We start from the raw sequence: 22,949 nt of genomic DNA on the forward strand, positions 1-22,949 counted from the left end.
TTCGGCCGCTAGCGGGGCAGTTTTAACCCCCGCTAGCAGCCGAAAAAGGGTTAAAAATGGCGATTTGGCAGCGCTGCCCCATTGATTTCAAATGGCAGGAGCTCTGTAGGAGCGGTGTATACACCGCTTCTACAGCGCTGCAAAGATGCTGCTTGCAGGACTTTTTTGACCATCCTGCAAGTGTACCGCTCCAGTGTGAAAGCCCTCAGGCTTTCACATTGGAGTGACAGGAGAGGCTCTTTACAGGCCCTATGCAGGCACTATTTTTAGCGCTGTAGCACCTGTAAAGTGCATCAGTGTGAAAGTAGCCTTAAGATTTCAGTTCACAGCACAGGAGGATACAAAGACTGGCATTATCAACAGGTATTTTTTGTACTTGCAGAAAATGTACTTATGATTATTATTATTGTTTTGCAGCAATTAAATAGGGCCAACATTGTGCACAGTGCTTTACAAAATAAAGGGAGACCGTACAGTTATAATACTAGTCTTGAAAACATACAAGGGAGGGGTAAGTGATACAAAATGTAGTAACTATAGAGGATGAGTTAATGGAGAAGTTCAGTTCTTTGGTAGTTGCAGAATAGACTTCACTGAAGAGATGAGTTTTCAGGGATTGCCTAAAGGAAGAAAGAGTAGAAGATAGCCAGAGAAATTGATAAGGGAGCTAGAGAATGAGCCCTAAAGAGCTTTCTCAAGTTTCTCAAGGATCAAAAATAAACGTCTGGATGATATTTTGAGAATAGTCCGGTGATGTCGTTTGGGAAGATTTGTGGATGACTTTGTATTTTGTTGTTTTTATTTTGAATTTTATTTGTTGAGCGTCTGGAAGCCAGTTGAGTGATTGGCAGAAAAGGGTGGCATATACTGAACAGCTGGCAAAGTGGTGAGCCTGGCAGCAAACTTAAAAATAGACTGAAGGATAGCCTGTGTAAAAGTGGGCCTTTGAAGTTGCAGTAGTCAAAACAAAAATAAAAAGGGATTGAATAAGCATTTTGGTGGTGTAACTGGTTAAAAGGGGGCATATTTTAAATGCGGCAGGATTTGGACAGTGAGAGATCAGAGTCCAGGATTACACCTAGCACTGTGGCATATGGGGAGGTATTAATAGGGGAAAAATTGGGAGCTGGGGCATGTGATGAAGATATACTATGAGTTCAGTTTTGGAAAGATTAGGTTTTAGAGGGTGGTGTGGGAATAAGTAGAAACTTAATGGTGTAAAAGAGCTGACAAGGACGGGATGAAAGGCTGTTAATAAGAATAATGAAGCAGGTATGTTTGACAGCAAGGAGAAAGTAATTAGATTTTAGGAGAACACATTTATACAAGGTGAAGTCTTGAAAAGTTTTGGTTTTATGACACACTTGCTCAAAAACATAGCTATGTCTTTTGAGTCATCTGATGTCATCTGTTTGCCAGAGCTGTAGTGGTTGGGGCCTAATTCTCTGTGTAGTGAGAGAAGGAAGTATGTTCATTGAATAACAGAGAGCTGTCCACAACGGAAGTGGCCATATCAGAGCAGGAAAAGAGATTTTATCACAGAGGGAGTCTGAATAAAGAAGAGAAGGGTTAAAGTGGCAAGGGTTTCTCTGGGTAACCAGAGAAAATCGGGTGGTAGCAAGGATGTAAAGAGTGCAGAGGTGGGAACATACAAAGTCATGAGCGCTGCCATCAGAGTGAGTAGGAATGTCTGTCTATTGCATTAGGTCAAAAAAGGAGATTAGGTTGAGAATTCGGGAGATAGTAGGGGTGTTAGCATTAGCAGGGATGTTAAAATCACCAATATTATGCTGGGTATTTCAGAGGAAAGAAAGTAGAGTAGTTAAAAAGAGATGTCCTTAAGGAAATGTGAAACCGATCCAGGAGGTTAATAAATGACAGCAATCATCAGAGAAACTGGAGAAAAAAGATGAATACAGTGAGATTGAAAAAAGGAGGGGGTTCGAGAGGGAGGCAAAGGAGAAGCTTGGGAATTCATTTGCATGGCTAGAAGGAGTCCAACTCTAACTTCCCTTCGTCCTGTTGGCCTAGATGTGTGTGTCCAGCCACCATGGGAGAGGGCAACTGGAGAGGCAGAGTTAGATTTCTGAAGCCAGGTTTCAGTACATCAAGTAGGTTAAAGGAGTGGATATTCACAGACATGAGCTTGTTATAGATAGAGCGGTGATTCCAGAGGATACATGAGAATAGGGGACTTGTGAATGGAAGCAGGGGGTCAGAAATTGAGTTCTGCCTGTTGCCAGAAGAAGGAGAGTATAATAAAAGGAGGAAGAACTCCACTAGAGCCGGTTTAAGAAAAACTACAAATTGCTTTATTAAATAAACATACATAAAACCACCACCACCATTTCATAGCAAAACTGACAATGTTGTCAGTAACAGACTTAAAACCACCCTGCTCAAGCCTTCATGCTCACACACACACTATCACACATCAGGTATCCAATAAAGGAAATATCTCTGGTAGATGAAAAATTAACAGCCAGTCCCAGGTTCAGTTAGATGCTAGGACAGTAAACCTGTCAGTATAGCGATAACACATTCTAGGAATTGGAGATTACGTTATTCAGAAACTTGGGGGAAGTTTGTGTGAAAAAAGAAGGGACATAGCTCTGTGCTGAGGCAGGTAAAAGTTACTGGGTTAGATCCTCGGCCAGATTTCAATGAAGATCACATTGAAAGCAGCAAACTCAGTGTAAAATAGATGGAAAGTCAAGCTGGTACATATCAAAGAGGACAGGCAGGGGATTTCTGTGGATAGAAGTAATGTGCCCCAGCCTCTCTCTGAAGAAACTAGCTTGACTAGTGAAACCTGTCAGCGTGACATTATCATCACACAGGGTTTGATGTTTTGATCCAGAATGACTTTTTTGAATGTCCTATGTGCATGAAGCCTTATGAAAGGACAGAGCCATAAAGATAACATCAGCTGTCTGCTCAAGCAGGCAAACAGGAAGGTAAATCTATAATATAGCCATAAGTTTAAAAGCTGTAGGTTAGAAACAATGTACCATAGGAAAATTTATGAAAAAAAATTACAATTCTCAAACACACAATACAGCCAGCCAACTGTTACATGGTTACCATAGGCATATGAATGAAAAATATCAGTTTTCAAACACACAGTACAGCAGGGCAAAGATAGATAACATCAGCTGTCTGATCAGGAAAGGCAAACAGGAAAGTAAATCTATAATATAGATATGTTTATAAGTTGTAGGTTAAAAGTAATGTACAATAGACTAATAGATAAAAAAAAAATAATCAGTTTTCAAACACACAGTATGGCAGGATGACAGTTAAATGGTTGCTGTGGGCCGATAGATGAAAAATAATTATGTATTTGGGTGAACATAGGTTAACTTCTCTTCTCTTATTGAAATCTTTACTAAAGTGTTCTATCTCACCTACCTCTCACTGTGACAATACTGTGCACTGCAGTCACTTGTACAGAGACAAGCAGATAGAAACAAATTAAGTTCACCTTGATCTGGCTTGTGCAAGCTCCAACAGTGGTAGACATTCCCATATTTTGCCTTATCCTTTTGCTAGTTGTCTTTCTCTTATCTGTATTGTCAGTGTATTTATTATATATGCTGTGGGCTGTATTGCATATTGGGGTGCAGAGTCCATGGAAACCTGGAAGATAATGCAGATTTGAGGATTCCTTTGGTGCAGCACGGGTACTAGTTGTAGTAATCTGCAGGTAGCTGACTGTGAAACAAGTTTTATAAATATGGATAGGTGTGCAGTGCCCGCTGTTTTGCTTATAACACTTGTCAGTCGGTCTGGTTTGGTGTCTAATGTTCTGTTGCTTTGAGTCTTCCCCATATAAATGAAAAGTGTACGTACATACATGTATACCTTTAATATCATATCCTAAAATATTACAATTTAATCAATACTCTTTGATTTAACAATATTAGTTTTACATATTTACATAAAAGAAAAAAAAAACATGAAATTACATTTTATATAATTTGTCTTTCCTTTTTTAGTTGTGCAGATGGGTATTTTGGACAGCCGTCAGTGCCAGGTGGATCATGTAAGCAATGCCCATGTCATAACAATCTCGACCTTTCATCCCCTGGCTGCTGCGACAGAGAGACAGGAGCATGTAGGATATGTAAGCCTGGTGTGACTGGTGAATATTGCGATAAATGTGCAGATGGATATTTTGGAGATGCTCTTGGGGCAAGGAGCTGTCAACGTAAGTATCTACTGTTTGTTACATCAAACTAAAGTCATAAACATGAAAAAATAGATAAAAAAGAACATTAAATGAGTGCATAACCATCTGTATTTTACAAGTGCTTCTCTTGCAGCGGTAGTAAAACCTGCTTTGTTATTTTTACCTACAGGTAAGCCTATAATAAGGCTTACCTGTAGGTAAAAGGAATATCTCCTAAACGTGCATCTCCTAAACATTTGCTATGAATGCAGGCAGTGATATCACAGGTGCATGCGTTCTGAAGGTCCGGCATACCTTGTCAGAACTTCAGATTTTTGTGCCGGAACCGAGGGCTCCCATGTGCAAGCGCGGAAGTGATGTCACCGAGGCTCCGGCCAATCACATAGTAAAACCTGTAGGAAAGACCGGGGAAAGATGTCATCTCTCTCAGCAATGACAGCTCGCCACGGGAAAGCTTAAGATAAGTATTTCATTGTGTGCTAGTATGCGATGCATACTAGCACATTATACAATCACCTTACAGGTTTTCTTTTCACCAGCCACGGTTTACAACCGCTTTAATTTTCATTACAGTTTCCTTTATAGGTCATCATGCAGCTGATGAGTTATTATTACAGTATGCCCCTAAAAGCAGCTGCAAAAATGTCCTGTGCGCATGAGACTTTAAAACCTAAGTTCTATCTACCCTTTATTTTAAGAAGCAGAGACTGTGCAATCACAAATTTCACACAGTACAGATAAACTCAGTTTTTCTTTTTCATTTGAATATACAATACCTGAAAAGATGGATGCACTTTGACTCATCAAAAGACAATAGGTTTTGTCTGTCAATTTAAAAGGATAATCAGGCCCCACTGTTTCACTAACCAAAGTGGTTGTAAAGGCAGAAGTTTTTTTTATCTTAATGCATTCAATGCATTAAGATAAAAGGCATTCTGTGTGCAGCAGCCCCCCTCAGCGCTTCTAATACTTACCTGAGGTCATCTCTGTCCAGCAATGTCCATGAGTGTCTCAGCCATCCGAGATTCCCCTCCTGATTGGCTAAGACATGAGCCATTGGCTGCCGTTGCTGTCAATCAAAGTCAGCTAGCCAATCAGGGGAGAGAGGGGGAGGAGCCAGGTCAGGGCTCCGTGTCTGAATGGACACAGGGAGCTGTGACTTGGCTCAGGTGCCCCCATAGCAAGCTGCTTGCTGTGGGGGCACTTAACGGGAGTGAGGGGCCAGGAGCACAGAAGATGGACCTGAAAAGAGAAGGATCGGGGCTGCTCTGTGCAAATTCACTGCAACAGAGCAGGCAAGTAAATATAACAGGTTTTCTTATTTTTATAGGAAAAAACAAGACTTTACAAGGGTTTAAAAGGGTTTAAAGAATGGATTCAAATATAGTTTAGTGTTAAGTAGAAAAGCACATTCAGTAATAGACCCTTGTGTAACAAAGCATGTTTAAACAAGTTCTCTTCAATATTCTTGCATTTTTATTTGAACCAAAAAAAGGAAGTACATTTAATAAAGTTAATGAATTTAGCATAATCACATTTAAACCAAATTTGCCCAGACATTAGAGATATAGCAATGAACTGATTAGATACTGCATTTAAAGTTACTTCCAGATAAATAGCACAATGTTCATAGTCTAAGCCTACAAGTAGACTAACTTGTGCACTTTGTTGTCTTACAGCATGCAACTGTAACATTAATGGGTCAGAATCCACTACCTGTGATATTCACACAGGAAAGTGTGAATGCAAATATAATGTGGTTGGACGCCAGTGTGATGAGTGTTTGGTAAGTGGCAGCTTCTGAAATCATTTTTAGCAAAAAAAAAATATACTTATTGGTTCTCCTATAAATAATTATTAATATAATTATTGTTTGTATATGTAAATATGGAATCTTCTCATTAGTGTGTTTTTTTTTTTTACCTATTCCATCATTTTTCTCCATATAGATGTTGAATTCTCCCACTTTGCCTTTGTGTTCTGACAGGGGGACTCCCTCGCCAGAACACTAAACCCTTCGACAGAAGCCAGTCCTTAGATCAGCATCTGTCAGCAGGACAGCTGTACACATGGTGTGAATGTCGGCCAGTTCAGCAGGAACTGTTCGGACTGTGTGTACCTAGCTTAAGTAAGGAATATTTGTTTTTAATATTCCTTATTTACAGTAGATTATATATCCATAGTGCAATAGAGAGGTGAAAAGCAGAGTATCATTTGTCTAGATTCACTAGGTGTGGTCATTGGAATTGTGATTACATTCCAACCATGCTGGACAGAGCATGTCAAATATTTGAAGCAGCAGGTTAGGTAATAAGACATGTTGGAAGCAGCTAGAGAGAGTTGATACTTGTTTTTTCTGCCAGTAACTAAAGGTGTTCTATCTTATAATACAGTCCCTGTCCTATGCCCACTACACTCCCTGTAAGTCAATAAATCAAACTTACTTATCTTTGCACTAGAAACTGTGGCCAATCAAGTGCCCCAAAGCCTAGGTATTTAGTTAAGAAGTAAGGAGGAGGACCAGCCAGCAAAGATCATGTGACTAAATGTTTAGTACCAAAGATATTTTAGGTCTTTTGTCTATTTCATAAAACTTTCATAAAGTAGTGTGGGCCAGGCAGCAGATTCTTTCTTAAAATATATTAGATCTTCCTCAAAGTAAAGCTGGCCATAGATGATCTACTTTTTCATTCAGCCAGCAAAAAAAAGATCAGGTTTCTCCATTCACAAAAGTGAGGTGGATGGACAAATCCCCACTTCTGGGACCTTGTATTCTGACAACAGAACTCTCCAATTGGCTGCTGCTAGCTGATTGAGAAAACATTTCCACCAAGCCCATTTGGCAGATGAACAGGCACAGTTACACATGGATTCATCTACAGCTGGGTTAAGGTGATTATCAGAGGAGCTTCAACTTGGTTGAATGCTCTTTAGATGTCTCTCCCCTTCATATTTGTGGACATTTATTTTTCTCTAAAATAGTAATTTTACTTTAGATATGGATACCTGTGCCGTTTAACTCTACACCATCTAAATATCCCCACTGGGAAGACTAAATATTTTCCACTACAGTCCCTGCTATAATGTTATGCATTGTGGTCTTCACCTTTGCACTTTTCACATAACCTGTCTGGTAGGTAACAAAAATTAGAACACATGTCACTATAGATTGCTTCTGCATACTTTGGGCTGATTGTATAGCTAAACTTAATATTTCAGAAAATTATATAGATAGATATAAAATAGATAGTCTTGTCGTTTTTGAAAATGTACCTAAAACACAACAACTTATGATGTACGCATTGATTTTAGCTTTACTATGAGACCAAAATGGATTTCTTATCATAATACCTTTCCAAAGCATATCAGTTCCTCTGGCATAAACTACATGCTTTTATGCCTAACATTTTACTTCCACAGATGAATATATTGAAAAACCTGCCATACAAATCCTGTAGATTTTTTGTTGATTTGCTTTGACGTCCACTTGTGCTAAAAGTGTTTGAAGAATGTATTCATCATTTTAAGCTGGGGTCTATTCAGCTAAAGCAAGCTTTTATTGGTATTGAAATACCACATCAACGCATTTAGATTACAATGCAAGAGTGTTTCCGTCAGCTAATGCATGATGATCGAGAAGTTTTAGTGACCTGCATCTGTTCAACCTTTCCAAAGGTTAATGCCAAGGCTACAAACATTTAAGAGGCTATGTTATAAAAAAGGCCCTTGTAACCTGATATAAAAGAAGCAATTAGCTTTACATTAGACTTGTAGTTTTTCACATACTGCAATGCTGTCAAACCTTGCTAAGCGTTAAAATGTTATAGAAGATTTGCAATTAGCTTTACATTAGACTTGTAGTTTTTCACATACTGCAATATTGTCAAACCTTGCTAACCGTTAAAATGTTGTTATAGAAGATTTGTAGTTACTGTACTTTTTTTGGATTCTTTTATCACTTTACAGCCTGGATAGTACAATATTTATGTTTGTATACAGGTTGAATTTCAAATGCCTTAATCTTAGAACTCAGGAGAATCCTGTGATGTTCCAAGCAAGCTCTGTAGGGATTTTAAGAGTGGGGACTATTAATCAGGTCTCATTACCAATCACAACTCAGACACAACTCAGACTTAGCTAAGAATAAAATGGTCATCTAATCAAATAAGCTTAAGTCGGAGGTCCCTTACCATATTTAATATAATTTGCAAGGGGAGGGGGATACAGGAACATGGGAAGCAAGAGTAAGGCAGTAGGGTACAGGATGCAAGCTAGAGCAGGAGCAACTGGTATTCAGAATCTGGCAGCAAGAAAGGCAATCAAAACACTGACACAAGTTGTGTTAGTAGAGACAGGCTTAAGTGTTTTTCCAGCAGCTGGGGCCTGCTGGAGCTGATTGCAGGAACTTTCTGGCTGCTGGGAGACACCTGCTGGTGGACACCAGAACTGCAGCTTTTCACCCAGGGAACCACAGTTCCACCAGCAAGTGAACTGGGTCCCGACAGGAACCCAGAAGACTCCCCCTACTACATTATGCCTAAAAAAAATATAGGGAGTGGAGACAAGGCCAGTCAATCTACATAAGGAGATCAGTTACTGTTCTTTAGTACAGCTCCACAATGGCAGCCATGTTTCTGTCATGACAGTTTTCCTTAAGGATGGGTTCACACTATTGCGAATTGGATGCGGGTTTCCCCACATCCAATTCGCATAACAGGAGATTGTGACCGGCTCTCTATGGTGCCAGTTCACACATCTCCACAGCGGCTCCGTTGCGAATTGCACAGGAGCCCTGTGTGTCTTTTGGTCCATTTCAGGTCCGATTTCTGGCCAAAATTGGGGATGAAATTGGACCTGAAATGATTAATGGAGATGCACCAGACTCCTGCTGTGAGCTGCTGCGTGTTCCAGTGTGAACCCAGCCTTAAAGGTGATCACAGAGGTTTGGGCATCATTTGGCCTTAATATTAACAAGGCAGCAGAGTTAAAATTGATAATAGCTCTAGTCTCTACATATTTAAAAGTTAGCACCACCTATCTTTCTGTGCTCAAATGTTTACCTTAGTATGCCATTTCGTTAATTTTCAGTCTACCCTCTTTAAACATCATCATAATTACTGAAAACTAGGAACCATCCGTCCGCCTGTTTAGATTTGTATTTTTGACACACCTTATTCACACTGAAATTGTATTTAATTTATATTTTACTATAGTGTAATGGTCCATATATCTTTCTAATTTTATAATGACTTAAATATAGTTGCTTTTCCTATTTCTCATGATTTTAAAGTTTCATTATTAAGTTGAGTGAACAAATAATGTATCAGCACTCATCTAGAATAATTTATCATTTAATTACAATTATAATTTGTTGTGTGATGTATCTCAGACATGCATGAAATATTCATTGCTAAATGTCATCTGCTGTATTCTTCCGAAAGACATTGTGTTCTGTCTCTCAGTATTATCTCACTTGAATGTCAGATCTCAGAAGCTTAACAATTTCTCTTACTTTCCAATTCTGTTGTATCTTTTTATGTTTCTTACACTTTCCCTCTATTCTCTTTGCTTTCACTCTAAAAGCCTAACTGTTGGTGGGATTCTGAAAAGCAAATTTGTCAGTCCTGTAGCTGTAGTGTGACTGGTTCAATGTCCCAACGCTGTGACATAACAGGGAGGTGTATCTGTAAACCAGAGTTCTTTGGGAAGCGATGTGAGTTTAAAAGGCAGGGTTATGAGAGGAAAGAACTGCCTCGAAAATCTCAAAATATTCAAGTTCCTGTTCGAAGGTGGAACTATCCCACATCAAGAGGCTGTCCTAGAGGAGCTTACAAACCATCAATCCCGGTAATTGTTTTGCAGGCTTGTTCTGCATGGCATGGAGTTCACTACCAGTGCACGACAAGTTATTGATTGATATCTAAAATACATTAACAAGGTGTTGTTAATTATATCCTTATATCAATTTTCTAACTAGTGATATTTAGAAGTTCAAAACTCGGCTACATGGATAGATATCATTTTAGGAATTATGTAGACATGGCGAAAAAGCATTTAATTGCTTTATCGAGTATGAATTAGTGTTCTGCAGATATTAAATAATGATATTGAATCTATTTTTTAAAAAGGCCTTTAGTTTTTAAAACCACATTCACAAATGTAATCACTTCTTAATGGTTTAAATTGTACCTTGTTATAACTACAGTGAGAAACTAGACCTTACTTTATACAGTAGTTTCTCTCTCTGTTGTTGGAAATATTCTAGGGACTCAGTGGTCCTACTGTTAAGTATGCAATAATTAGTTGCATGCGTGTGCAGGCCCCTTTAGTGTATTATCTTTTACTCAAAATGTCATCATGTGGTTTGCCTTTTTATGCCTTTTATACATTTTTATATCATAATAAATCTATGTACACAACTTATTTTTGTGTTCTATTCCCTTTTCAGCCACAAACGTATGGTCCTGTTTTTTCTCAAGGATGTGTTCCCTGTAACTGCAACTCTTTTGGATCCAAATCATTTGACTGTGATGACAATGGGCAATGTCATTGTCAGCCTGGAGTAGCTGGAGATAAATGTGACCACTGTGCTCGTGGATATTATGATTTCCAAGAAGGTGGATGTACCCGTAAGTACATTTTCTGTTAACGGGGAATTGTGGTTTGAGTTTAACTCAGCTAATTTTATTACAGGTACATCAAAACAAAAGGTGTGCAAGGTCTTGCAGTTTTTTTTTCTTTAGAAAACATTTGCAGCCTAAGTAGAAAAGGCTGCCCCCTGTAATCATGTTGTAAAGAAGGCCCCTTGCTCTCTGTTTGGAAGTCACTCTTCAGATGCCTAACATGCCCTCTGCTGAGTCACAACTATAGTTCTTCAATCTCTAAAGATTATGTTCTGTGTTGTTCAGAGAGCACAATGGGGGCGGGCCACCAGGAGATGTCACCAGGTGGCTCTGCCCCTTACCTGTATAAAAACTTTCAAACAGCAAGCCAGGCATTTGGCGGTTTGCCCTAGTTGACAGCGGATCAATTTTTGTTCTTTTTCGGGTCCAGCGGTGGCAGTAGCATCATAATTAACGATGGATCTACATGGGGGGGACACTGTTTTTTTAATTTTTTATTACGTTTTGACACCTTTTTAGTAAATGGGTAGGTGTACTACGTACCCCATACGCATTTACATGGAGGGCGGAATCTGGGGGCTCACCCCCCCTTTCCTGGCCTGCCAGGCTGCATGCCGAAAAGGGTCTGGTATGGATTTTGGGGGGACCCCACAGGTTTTTTTTTGGCATGGGGTTCCCCTTAAAATTTATACCCGACCCCAAGGATCTGGTATGGATTGGGGGACCCCCATACCATTTTTTTTCACTTTTTTATTGCCGGCAATGATTTTTTCTTTTATTCAGCTGTCAGCGGACAAGCTCATTGACAGTTGATGACTCATCAGTTGTTAGGATGCCACAGCCAGCTTCTCAGCCCCCTCCTTAACAACCAGCTATTCACTGCACCCTGATTGATGAGCTTTGCCCAATCAGGGCTTAGAATGCACTGTCAGTGTGCAGTGCATTGAAGGGTGTTCGGCGGGGTAAACACCCGCTGAACACCCTGCAAAGTCGGGTTTGTTCGCCGAATCGGTGAACAGGCATGTTGGGGTCAAACTTTTGCTCAGCCTGAACCGTTCACCCAACTCTACTAGGAAGATTGTGTAGAGGTGTTCGCATCTGATCTTATAATGATGACAATTAAAAAGGCTCAGGTAATCAGTGTATAAGATATGCTGAAATGTAATTAAATTCTTTTTTTTTACTCAAGAGTAACAATTACAAAATGACTCTGAAACATTTGCCTAATGCCCTGTACACACGATAGGATTTTCCAACAACAAAATCCATGTTTTTTTTCTGACGGATGTTGGCTCAAACTTGTCTTGCGTACACACGGTCACACAAATCTTGTTGGAAGTTCCGAACGTCAAGAACACAGTGACATACAACACGTACGATGAGACGAGAAAAATGAAGTTCAATAGCCAATGCGGCTCTTCTGCTTGATTCCGAGCATGCATGGAACTTTGTGCGTTGGAATTGTGTACACACGATCGGAATTAAGGACAACGGATTTTGTTGTCGGAAAATTTGAGATCCAGATCTCAAATTTTGTGTGACGGAAATTCTGATGGAAAATGTCCGATGGAGCCTACACACAGTCTGCATTTCCAACAACAGGCTCCCATAGAACATTTTCTGTCGGAAAATCCTATCGGGTGTACGGGGCATTAGGCTTCTTGCATACAGGACTAAAATATGCTGAGTGTGATCTGTGATGAGATGCATTGTTGTCTATGGGACATTGCACACAGCTGAGTAACAGATACACTTTACAAGTCACTGATGAGCTCTAAAAAAAAAAAAAAAAAAAAAAACAACTTTTTTTAAGTTTAACAATCAGTTTAATAAAGACCGATTACTAGATGTTATATTTTACTGCAGGCAAATGCTATTTTTTTAGACCTGCATAGGCATGCGCAGGGGGTGTGCCAGGTGCGCTTGGGCACATCCTAATCACTACATTCGGTGCTGATTCCCTCTACTGCCCAGGTTTCCCCTTGTGTTGCCCTCCCCCTCCCCACAGCGCTGCTGGCTTCTCTCCTCTCTTCTCCCCTGGCTGCTGTGGGGGATGTTTCAGGATGGAAAGAGAGGAAGGGGCTAGTAAATATGCAATTTATCGGTCCCTTCCTTTTCTAAATGAACACAGTGAACACACTCACTTGCTGTGTCCATTCACAACTGAAGCATAGTATACCGTGTTTATTATGCTTCAGTTTGTGAATGAACAGGAAGCCACTCGGCACAGAGTGCTTCCCATTCATTCACTGCCCCATGCAGCTGAGGCTGCAGAGAAAGGCATGGGTGTTTAGGCTTCGGGGTGAACACTCTAATGCAATAGGCTGTGCACACCCTATGTAGACCTGTAAAACCTCTTGCGCACGGGCTTGATGTTTACTCAGGAACTTTTGACACCCATGTGCAAGGGGCCAAAAACTGTGTGTAAAGACCTGAGTAATGTTGAGTATAGGCAATTAAAGGTGCGTAAGCGTATAAACGAGTATAGAAGAGCAAATTTTTTTCTTGATTGGCAGTATTGTAATATACTCATTTACTTTATACTGGCATAAACATGCTTATAGACGAGTAAACATGTTTGTTAGAGTAAATTACTGCACTTAAATGAAACATTTTCTATTTTTGTTGTACTGCTCTGTGCTCTATGAAGAAGAATTTTACTTGTCTATACTCAACATTACTCACGTCTTTACACAGTTTTTGGCCCCTTGCCCATAGGCGTCAAAAGTTCCTGAGTAAACATCAGTAAATTATGACGTCCATGTGCAAGAAGCCTTACAGGTGTAAATAAAAAGGATTTGCCTGCAGTAAAATATAGCAACTAATAATCAGCCTTCAATAACCTGGTTGTAGTAAATTAAAAAAGCAGATTTTTGGTTGTTTTTCTAGATCTCATCAGTGACTTAAAGTGTATCTATTCAAAAAAACTCTTTAGCATGTTTGCAATGCATGTTTATACCATCCAAATCGTGCTAGAAGCAGAAATGTAACAGTATTGTGTTGACAATATTTGTCAATGGGTTAACCTTGCTGTGCCTAATATGAGAGTTTTGTCACTATTTAGCTTGCGATTGCCCTCATGTTGGGAATAACTGTGATGAGGAAACAGGCCAATGTATTTGTCCTCCCAACACCATTGGAGATCAATGTGAGAAATGTGCACCAAACCACTGGGGATACAGCATTATCACTGGATGCAAGGTCAGTCAATCAATACATTCTCAGTAGGGTAAATAATGGTCAGACTGTTATTATATACTCACAAACATCAAGGTATGATTACCAACAATGGTATTGATTAGTACTTTTTCTTGCTGAGGATTTCATTTGAAAGTTGATGCGTCTCTTCTGTTTTAATATCTCTATGTGGTGAACTTCAATGATGGTAAGTGTATTGTATTTTGTTTTCCTACTACTAATTTAAATAATATGCTCCCAAATGTTGAATTCAAGTCAAAGCAGATATTAAAATTTTTGAGCAACATAATGTTATTAATTAACTGGGGTTTGACATGTGTGTAAAGTGTTTCATTTTCCGGAAATAAAGGGCATTGCATTTAACAAAAAAAGAGCTAAGGAAATGGTTCATTTAAAAACAGAGAATATATTATAAGTATGCTGTTTGGCAGTATAAATGAAACTGTTTGCGTGCTCATCATCATTTGTCTTGTCAAACAGTTGTGAATGAAAAAGATCACAGTGATCCAACATAACTTCAAAGCGAATATCTATTTCAGTTAATGAATCCAATAACTTTAATGATACAAGATATTACCCCAACCACACCACCACTTATTAGTATCTTTTGTTATTTATGGTCATGAAGGAACTTTGCTAATGTATCAGGGCTCATGTACACAGGGGATTAGTATGGATCTGTCTTTTCTGTGTTTGCTATATAACAAGCAGAGCTGAGTGGAGCCAAATGGAATGGCATAAAACCATGTGGGGAATGTGCTTGTCAGTATACACTGGCACTGGTTGCCAGTGCTGAATGCAATTCATTTGACATTGAGCACACATCAAAAGCTTCTAAAATAAAACTATCACAAGGTTTTTAATAAAGTAGGGACAATGTCAGGAAAAATATAGGACAATAAACTTCAGGTATTTCACCATTCACCCCCTTCCAGTCCAAGCCATTTTTCAGTTTTCAGTGCTGTTACAATTTGAATGACAATTACTTGGACATACAACACTGTACCCAAATGAAATTTCTATCATTTTAGACAGACAATGTTTTCTTTTTGGTGGTATTTAATCACCACAGTTTTTTTGCTATATAAATGAAAAAAAGACCAAGAATGTTATGAAAATAAATTCTTAGTTCCTGTTATAAAATGTTGCAAATAAATAATCTGTGTTCATAAATTTAAGCCAAAATGTATTCTGCTACATTTCTTTGGTAAACATAACCCAAATCAGTGTATATTATTTAGTCTGCGTGAAAGTTATAGTCTTCAAACTATGGTATATACTGTATATTTGGAAATGTATCAGTCCTTATGTGCTAAATGCTAACTATCTCATATCTGGAGGCCCTAAATTGCCTGGACAGTACAAATACCCCCAAACTACCCATTTTTGAAAAGTAGATAGTCAAAGGTATTTAATAAGAGACATGCTGAGTTTTTTGAAGTTACACAGCATAGACGTACTTACACCCCAAAAACATATTCTGCTATGCCTCTTAGATGCATAGAAGGGCCCAAAATCCAAGGAGCACCTTCAGGAATTCCAGGGGCATAAATTACTCAAACACTCACAGGTATTTTCCCGAAAAGTCTAGTGAGTCTTTTGAAAATGTCTTTTTGCCACAAGTTTTTGGAAGATGCAGGAAAGGAAAATTAATTTCTTACACAAAGTTGTCATTTAATAAAATATTTCTCACGCACATCATAGACATACTTAAATTTACACCCCAAAACACATTCTGCTACTCTTCTCGAATGTGGCGATGCCACATACAGTAGAGAGGACCAAAATCCAATGAGCACCTTCAGGCTTTCTAGGGGCATAAATTAATCATCTAATTTTAGTTTCTGACTAACTATCACATTTTTAGGAGCCCAAGGGCACCAGAATGATTAAAACACCTACAAAATATTTTGGAAAGTAAACACCCCAAGAGGGGGTCAGACTTTTGAAGAGTTCATTTTTTTGCCACACGTTTTTGGAAACTGCAGAAATACAATGAAAATAAATGTTTTTCCATTAAACTCTCAATTTAATCAGATATTCCTCACACACAGCATTGGCATACTTGGAACTGGTGTTTTGCAGGAACGTAGTCAGTGGGGTGTGCAGATGGGTCAGTTTAGGCCGCATGCAAAGACATAGTCAGCAAATAGGAAAAGGATCAGCCAAAGCAGCATACAAAAATGTTATCAACAAACAGGCCAGGGTTAGTACAGGCATCAGGCAAAGGGAACACTGCACTGGTGTGGTGGTGATCAGGAAACCTGTTGCTGGCTGCATTGGTCTGTTGAAAGTGGGTCTTGTGTAGCAGCAACCAGGAACACTGCTGGCTTACACTTGTCTGGTGACAATAGGGGCTAGTGTGGCAACAAACAGTAACACTGCTTCTGATTTACACTGTTCTGGTGAAACTGGGAATAGTGGCATTGATCAGGGATATGGTGACTGATATGGCAATGATTAGGGACACAAAGAGTGGGTGGTGTTGATTAGGGGCACTGACTGGCGTGGCAGTGATTAAGAATACTGACTGTCAGAAATCGTCTGGTGACATTGTACTGCTATGGACGTGATCAGAGATAATGACTGGCAGCACTGACATACAGTGATATCAGGGCATTTAGCTAGTGTACATGATCACCACCACAGCAGTGCAATCTCATTTATGTAAAAAAAAAAAAAATATATATATTTATATATATATATATATATATATATATATATATATTTTTTACATTTTTTTTTTTTTTGCAGTGATGCCATAGTGACACTGTATTGCTCTAGGGGGACTGATCAGGACTTGTTTTTTTACACTATGATTGTTTATAAGCAATATGTCTTTAATTGTGTTTGGCATCTATTCATGATTGGCCACATCACATGGTGATTGTGATTAACCCTGTACCAAGTGATCACTATGACAAATTCCAGAGATCACAATAGTAAACAACATTGTCATGAATGACAGACTGTCATATACCTTGTAGCAGACTGAATTTACAAGGTAGGCCTCTCATGTCCAGCCCAGGCTCCACTGAAAGTGGAACAGATGGTGCCAAGGGACAGGAAGAACAAGAGTGCTGGCAGGTGTTGATAGCAAAACCTGCAGCAGAAGATGCAGGCTTAAGAAATCAGGCAGGATATCAGGCCAGCAGCAGATGTGATGCACTCTGGCCCAGCTGATGTTAAAGGGGTACTCCACATGTACTGGAGTTTCTAGAAGTGTGGCTTGTCGAAGATCTCAGCAGGCTCTAAGCAGGAACACACTGTGATGACTGGAGCGGTTACGAAGAACAGCCAAAGCAGACACTCAGAAGTACTATAAAGCCCAATCAGAAGCAGGAGCAAGGTCACTGAGGTAGCCGAGGCTAGCAGCAGACTGGCAATAAGGTAAAGAAGTGTAGGCGGAAGCATGGTCAGGAATAAAGCCGAGATCAGGAACAAGTAGTCAGAGGTACAGGTAGAATCCAGGATCAGGTCAGTAATAAGCCGGGTCATCAAAGTAAATCAGATACAGGATACACTCGGGATACAGGGAAAGCTGAAGACCAGTCAGCACTGACAGTGAGCAAGAGAATCCCTTAAATAGCCTGTCTGATGCCAGAAACTTTAGACACACTCCTGCACGCATGTGTGCACATGTGTGTGTGCATTCCTGCATGTATGTGCATTCCTATGAGCTATTTGCTTACACTTATCTCTATCAGAGATGTGCCTATGCTCATCTCTTTGAGCGATGCTCTGCACATATATATGTGCCAGTCGCCGTATCGGAATTTCCTTATACCGTCATTGTTTACTAATGAACATGGGATCTCTGTGATTGGTCACAGCAATCATATCGTGTCAGGGTCAATCACAGCGGCCCAGTGCTTCTATCGGTGATCTGCTGTGTCCAGTAGACACAGCGGTCACACATTGTGTCCCTGAGTGCTCCTTAAAAGCACTCGTGAGTGGGCGATGTGGGAGGACATATGGCCCTTTTATATACTGTAAGTCCATTGGTCAGGCAGGAGGTGGTTAAAGACATTACATTTGTGACTTTTATTTTCTCTTTCAGTGCGTTGCATTTTTGTAAATGTTTTGCCAATTTTTCCTTAAGGCTTCGTTTCCACTAGTGTGACTTGTCATGCGACTTTGGACACATAAAGTTGCATGACAAGTCACAGCCCATTGATTTCAATGGCACCCATTTCCATCTATGCAACTTAAAGTTGCCACGACTTTGAAAAGGTTCCTGCACTACTTTGATGCAACTTTTGATGCAACTTTGATCCAGAGAGTGTAAAGTTGAATTAAAGCTGCACTCAAAGTCGCACCCTAAATCGTGCGACTTTGTGGTTGCAATAGTGGAAACGTAGCCTTATTCAAATGAAAATATGGTTTCTCCACAAAAAACAACACTGGTCATAAGTGCAGTGTGATCCTTGATGCTGGCAAAATGTGACATATTAATCTAAAACCAAGAAATCTTGCTAGCTACCCAAAATCTGTAAATATGTAACACCTCCTATCAGGACAGCTGCTAGCACTGATTACGTCCCATACAACCGTGCAAATGCAATATTTATAGAGGAAATGCTGCACTATCTGGATGGTAGCATGAGTGCCTTGATGCAATGACACTAAATAAAAAATGTGTTGACGTGCAAACAAAGTTTTTTTTTTCCATAGAGTGTGTGACCACAGCATCACAAACCTTATAATCCACATATGTGCTGAAATGTATAAAGGTAAAATAAATGTATAGAAAAAGGAGAAACAGACAGCGCAAAAACAAAATAAAAATGAAAACCAGCAGCTGAACACTGAAGACCAATATAAAATCCTAAATGATAACCCTCAAAATAAAGCAGTGCAGCGCTTAGAAGACCAAATACATAAACTATGAGGCAGAGTCCCAAAGTATATCTTGATCCGAGTGAATGGATAAATGTCCACTAGTAGAAAAGAAACTCATCAGATGGTAAGAAAAAAGGTACAGTGATAAGATAAACTTGTCATTCGTGTATCGACATCGCTGTGTTCCACCACCAGAAGTAGAGGCAGCTCACCTTATTGAGTAGACCTTCTGCGCTAACAGATAGGTCATTCATGCAGTCCCTTCCACAGGGTAATAATGGAGATGAAAAAGGCTGGCCACATATGCTTTCCCCAGGACTTGCAGTATCCACATAGCAATCAGCAGATGGCGACCCAGAAGGTTGCTGAGACTGGATCCAGGAACAAACTTCACAGTCTGAAAAATAAATATATAAAGTATTTTCGTGCAAACTCCAAGAAGTTCATACAAAATAAAATAAAATAAAAAACTTCATGTATCAAATACAGTGATCCAAATACATGCAAAAAAATATATTTAAAGTGATCCAGTGATCAAAAGTGCTAAATGCACACACAATAAATGTAAAAAGTTCATATAAATAGTAACATCATTAAATATTGCAGTTCATTCCAACATTGATCACAGCTTGTACTGGTGATAAAATTTGTGTTCTTGTGTTCACTCAGGTGCTCCCCCTTATGTGTGTACGCTCCCTTTAGAGTCTGTGACCTCATGATTAAGTTCAGTCAGAACATGCTTGTGAACCACCCCTGGGTTCAGTGTCAGTGATGGAGTCCTGGGCTGCTCAGTTCTGCTGCTTCCACACTCATGCAAAACATAAAGGGACTTGATAGTGTGACACTGTTTTATAAAATAATTTTATTAATAAACCAGACCCCTCTGACAGGGTACTCATATTTGCTGGGAGCTTCAGTGCACCACTCTATAGAAAGCCAAGCAAAACACCAAAAAAAACAAAATAGTGTGTCTATCCTTTCTGAGACAGATCAGCTGTCTCCTGCTCCATCCCGTCCCCTCCCAGCTGTTCACTAGGGATTGTGAAGAAGTGGGGATGGTCAGGGGTGTATCAAAAAGGATTACTGGGAGAGAAGACTTTTTTTTTTTTTTAGCAAATACTGATAGATTAAAGTGTGTCTCTGGGTTCCAGCCAACCCCCCCCCCCATTTGTTTTCTACCATTTAGCAAGGGTAAACATTGTTTCTAAAGAAGTTTTGAACTCACATGAGACTATAATCTCAAGTCTCACATCAGAAACCTTTTTTGGAGTGGACACATGTGATTCAGGTCTGTTGTGACATCACACTGCTGCAGTCTCCGGGATCTGGGAAGACGCCACTGCTGAACAGCCAATAAGTTGTGTCCATGTCACCCAGGCAGTAATGTGGACACCTGAAGTTAGACCCTCCCCCTCTGCAGTGAGGCAGAGACAAGACTTGGGACACACGTCATGTGAAGTAAAAGGGATTTTATTTTTATTTTTGCCACAATTATTTAAAAGAAAGATTAAAAATCAGTTCCCAATACAATTAAAATTTAGCTCCCACTCCAATACTTACTTCTTCTCTGGTGATTAAAGCAGAGCTTTTTTCCCCATAATTGCATGTTCTACTCCTCCCTTACAAAAAGTTTTTTCTTTTCTTTTCTTTCAACTACTTCATTTGTGCAGCACTTCTGCAATTCCTGCCAATGACTTTGTATGTCTCCTCTGCAAAGAAAGCTTCTTTCCAGCTAACGAGTCTCAGTGTACATTCTTGGCATGTCTTGGTGCTGGGATGAATTAACTCCTGTGTTCATGGCCAAGAGTTACACCGTACTAGTCCACCAAATCAGGATGGACAAAAATGCTGAACCTAGAAGAAGCAGCTTGGGAGCATTTAATTGCAGAAAGTGCTGCAAACTTGAATTTCACTTCACTTCACTTCACTTAGAGCTCGAGGACTGCTTTTTAATGAAATCGTTCAACTTCTATAGACAAATATATTGTTCCTATATGTTGTGATATATGGTATCTTACTAATGGATTCATGAAGATTTATACTTTATAAGAATCTGGTCCATTTTAAGATCAAGTTGTGGAACATTATTTTCCCATTTATATTTATCTTCTGTTTATATAGTTATGCATTAACCATTTTAACATTCAATGAAAATATGTGTAGCAATGAAGAATATTGTAAGTATATTAAAGCTCACTTGTTGTTAAAAAGCTCAAGTTAGGCATAATATTTCACATACCCAATAAAAAGATAAAAAAAACATAGTATAATATTTTTAGGAATATAAGATGAGCCTACTTTAGGGTGGGAATAGCTTTGAATTTGTGAGCCAGTAAACAAATTAAACAATTATGCTAGTTTATTCAGAGAACTTGTTTTAATTATTTATAAGATCTGTCTTTTAATATGCCTTTGTACTTTCAAATGTTATGATATTTATTAAACCGAATACAAAATTCTGCATATCTGCATGACAGTTATAACCCAGGGAAACACTGCCTTTTAAATTACTAATGATAAATATGCCACAGCTCATAGTTCGCTATGTTTACAACTAATTTCTCAGAAGAGTTGTTACTGAAACATTTGGGAAGGCTAGACATGATGCAAAGGCCACATATTAATATGCAAAAAATCTTTTTTTTCCTCCTTAGAACAATCTTTGCAGCTTGAAATGCACAAGACTCCATGAACTAGCACAAACTGTCTGCATGAAATTGTTGCTGTTAATAGATATTTCTGATTTTTTTGTCATAGCTGTCACTGAAACAAGAGCAAATGGGAAATATCCCAGTGGGAACATCTGTTCCTTAAAAATTCCTAAAGGGGGGAGTTTCTCTTCAACAATGATGAGCAGAGTGATTTTGGCTTTTGCTGTTCATTAATTTTGTTTTGCTTATAGGGCCACTTAGGAGAATGTGTCTTTTGAAAAAGATCTAATCTCTTTTTCTTTTTTTTACACCTTTTATTTATTTATTTTGGTGGGGTGTATTATGTGTAGTTTATTTTGATACATTTAATATTTTTTTTGTATTGTATTTTTTCCTTTTTCTCTGTGTAAAACCTATATAGAGGCTAATGAGAGGCTGTTTTCTTTTGCCACGGGTACAGATCTTAAAGAGTTGAAAGGGATTTTCATAACCCTTAGGAGCAATAAAAAGAATGTTTCACCCTAAAAACACCTTTGTTTCTGCATTCTCCTTTGACTCCAATGCTGATGATCAAATTGATGCAATTTCCCTGAGATCTCTCAGTTTGTCTTTTTACTTTTAACAACACTTTAGTTTTGCCCTTCCCTTTGACTCCAATGCAGATTATCAAAATGGCAAAATGTCTGTGAGATCTCCCAACTTTCACTAAAATTTCAGGAAAATTAAAATCTCAATCTAGCTGATAAATATACTTTACCTTGGGGAGATTTCCTCTAGCTATCAGTTATTTATCTGATACCAAACTGGTAAAATCAAAAGTACCCATTTTGAAGGCTTATATGCAAGTTATTGGTCATAAAAAGGGTACGAGGGTCCGTCTACTGCCCTGAGGGACATGTACCATAGCCAAAAAAACTTTTAAAAAAGATTGTTTTTAAAGCAGCAGTGATTTTACTGATACCTAAAGTGAAACAATAAAAATGAAAAAATCATTCAAATATAGTGCCTGGGGGTCCCCTTAGTCTGCCTGTAAAGTGAGGCATCTGTACCATGCAGCAAAACTGACACATATAAAGATATATAAAAACTGACACACACCCCTGTTCGGTTCGCATCCAGAACCTGCGAACAGGCAAAAAATTTGCTCGAACACGCAAACACCAAATCAATTAATTTTAAAGGTTAATATGCAAGTTATTGTCTTAAAAAGTGTTTGGGGACCTGGGTCCTGCCCCAGGGGACATGTATCAATGCAAAAAAAAATGGATTTTTAAAACAGCTTACCTGTAAAATTCTTTTCTTGGAGTACATCACGGGACACAGAACACCATAATAATGACTATCTGGGTTATATGCTACCTTTAGGTGATTGGACACTGGCAACCAATAGTAAGAAGGTTCCTCCCATATAACCCCTCCCATACAGGAAGTACCTTTAGTTTT

General features: G+C 39.0%; 1 protein-coding gene across 7 annotated transcripts in view; it reads left to right on the forward strand.

Annotated features, from left to right (window-relative positions):
• Positions 1-22,949, forward strand: part of LAMA2 (laminin subunit alpha 2) — a 1,513,089-nt gene that overhangs the window by 981,051 nt on the left and 509,089 nt on the right. For 5 of the 7 annotated variants that reach the window (XM_073627245.1, XM_073627247.1, XM_073627249.1 and 2 more), the window contains 5 exons: positions 3,999-4,210; positions 5,872-5,978; positions 9,776-10,039; positions 10,641-10,821; positions 13,880-14,016. In XM_073627245.1, coding sequence (XP_073483346.1) covers positions 3,999-4,210; positions 5,872-5,978; positions 9,776-10,039; positions 10,641-10,821; positions 13,880-14,016 — 901 coding nt within the window. The remainder of the gene's footprint in view (positions 1-3,998; positions 4,211-5,871; positions 5,979-9,775; positions 10,040-10,640; positions 10,822-13,879; positions 14,017-22,949) is intronic. The other 2 variants (XM_073627250.1, XM_073627251.1) reach the window with 1 other exon arrangement.

The sequence above is a fragment of the Aquarana catesbeiana genome, linkage group LG04 (assembly GCF_042186555.1).
Source record: "Aquarana catesbeiana isolate 2022-GZ linkage group LG04, ASM4218655v1, whole genome shotgun sequence".
Lineage (NCBI taxonomy): Eukaryota > Metazoa > Chordata > Amphibia > Anura > Ranidae > Aquarana > Aquarana catesbeiana.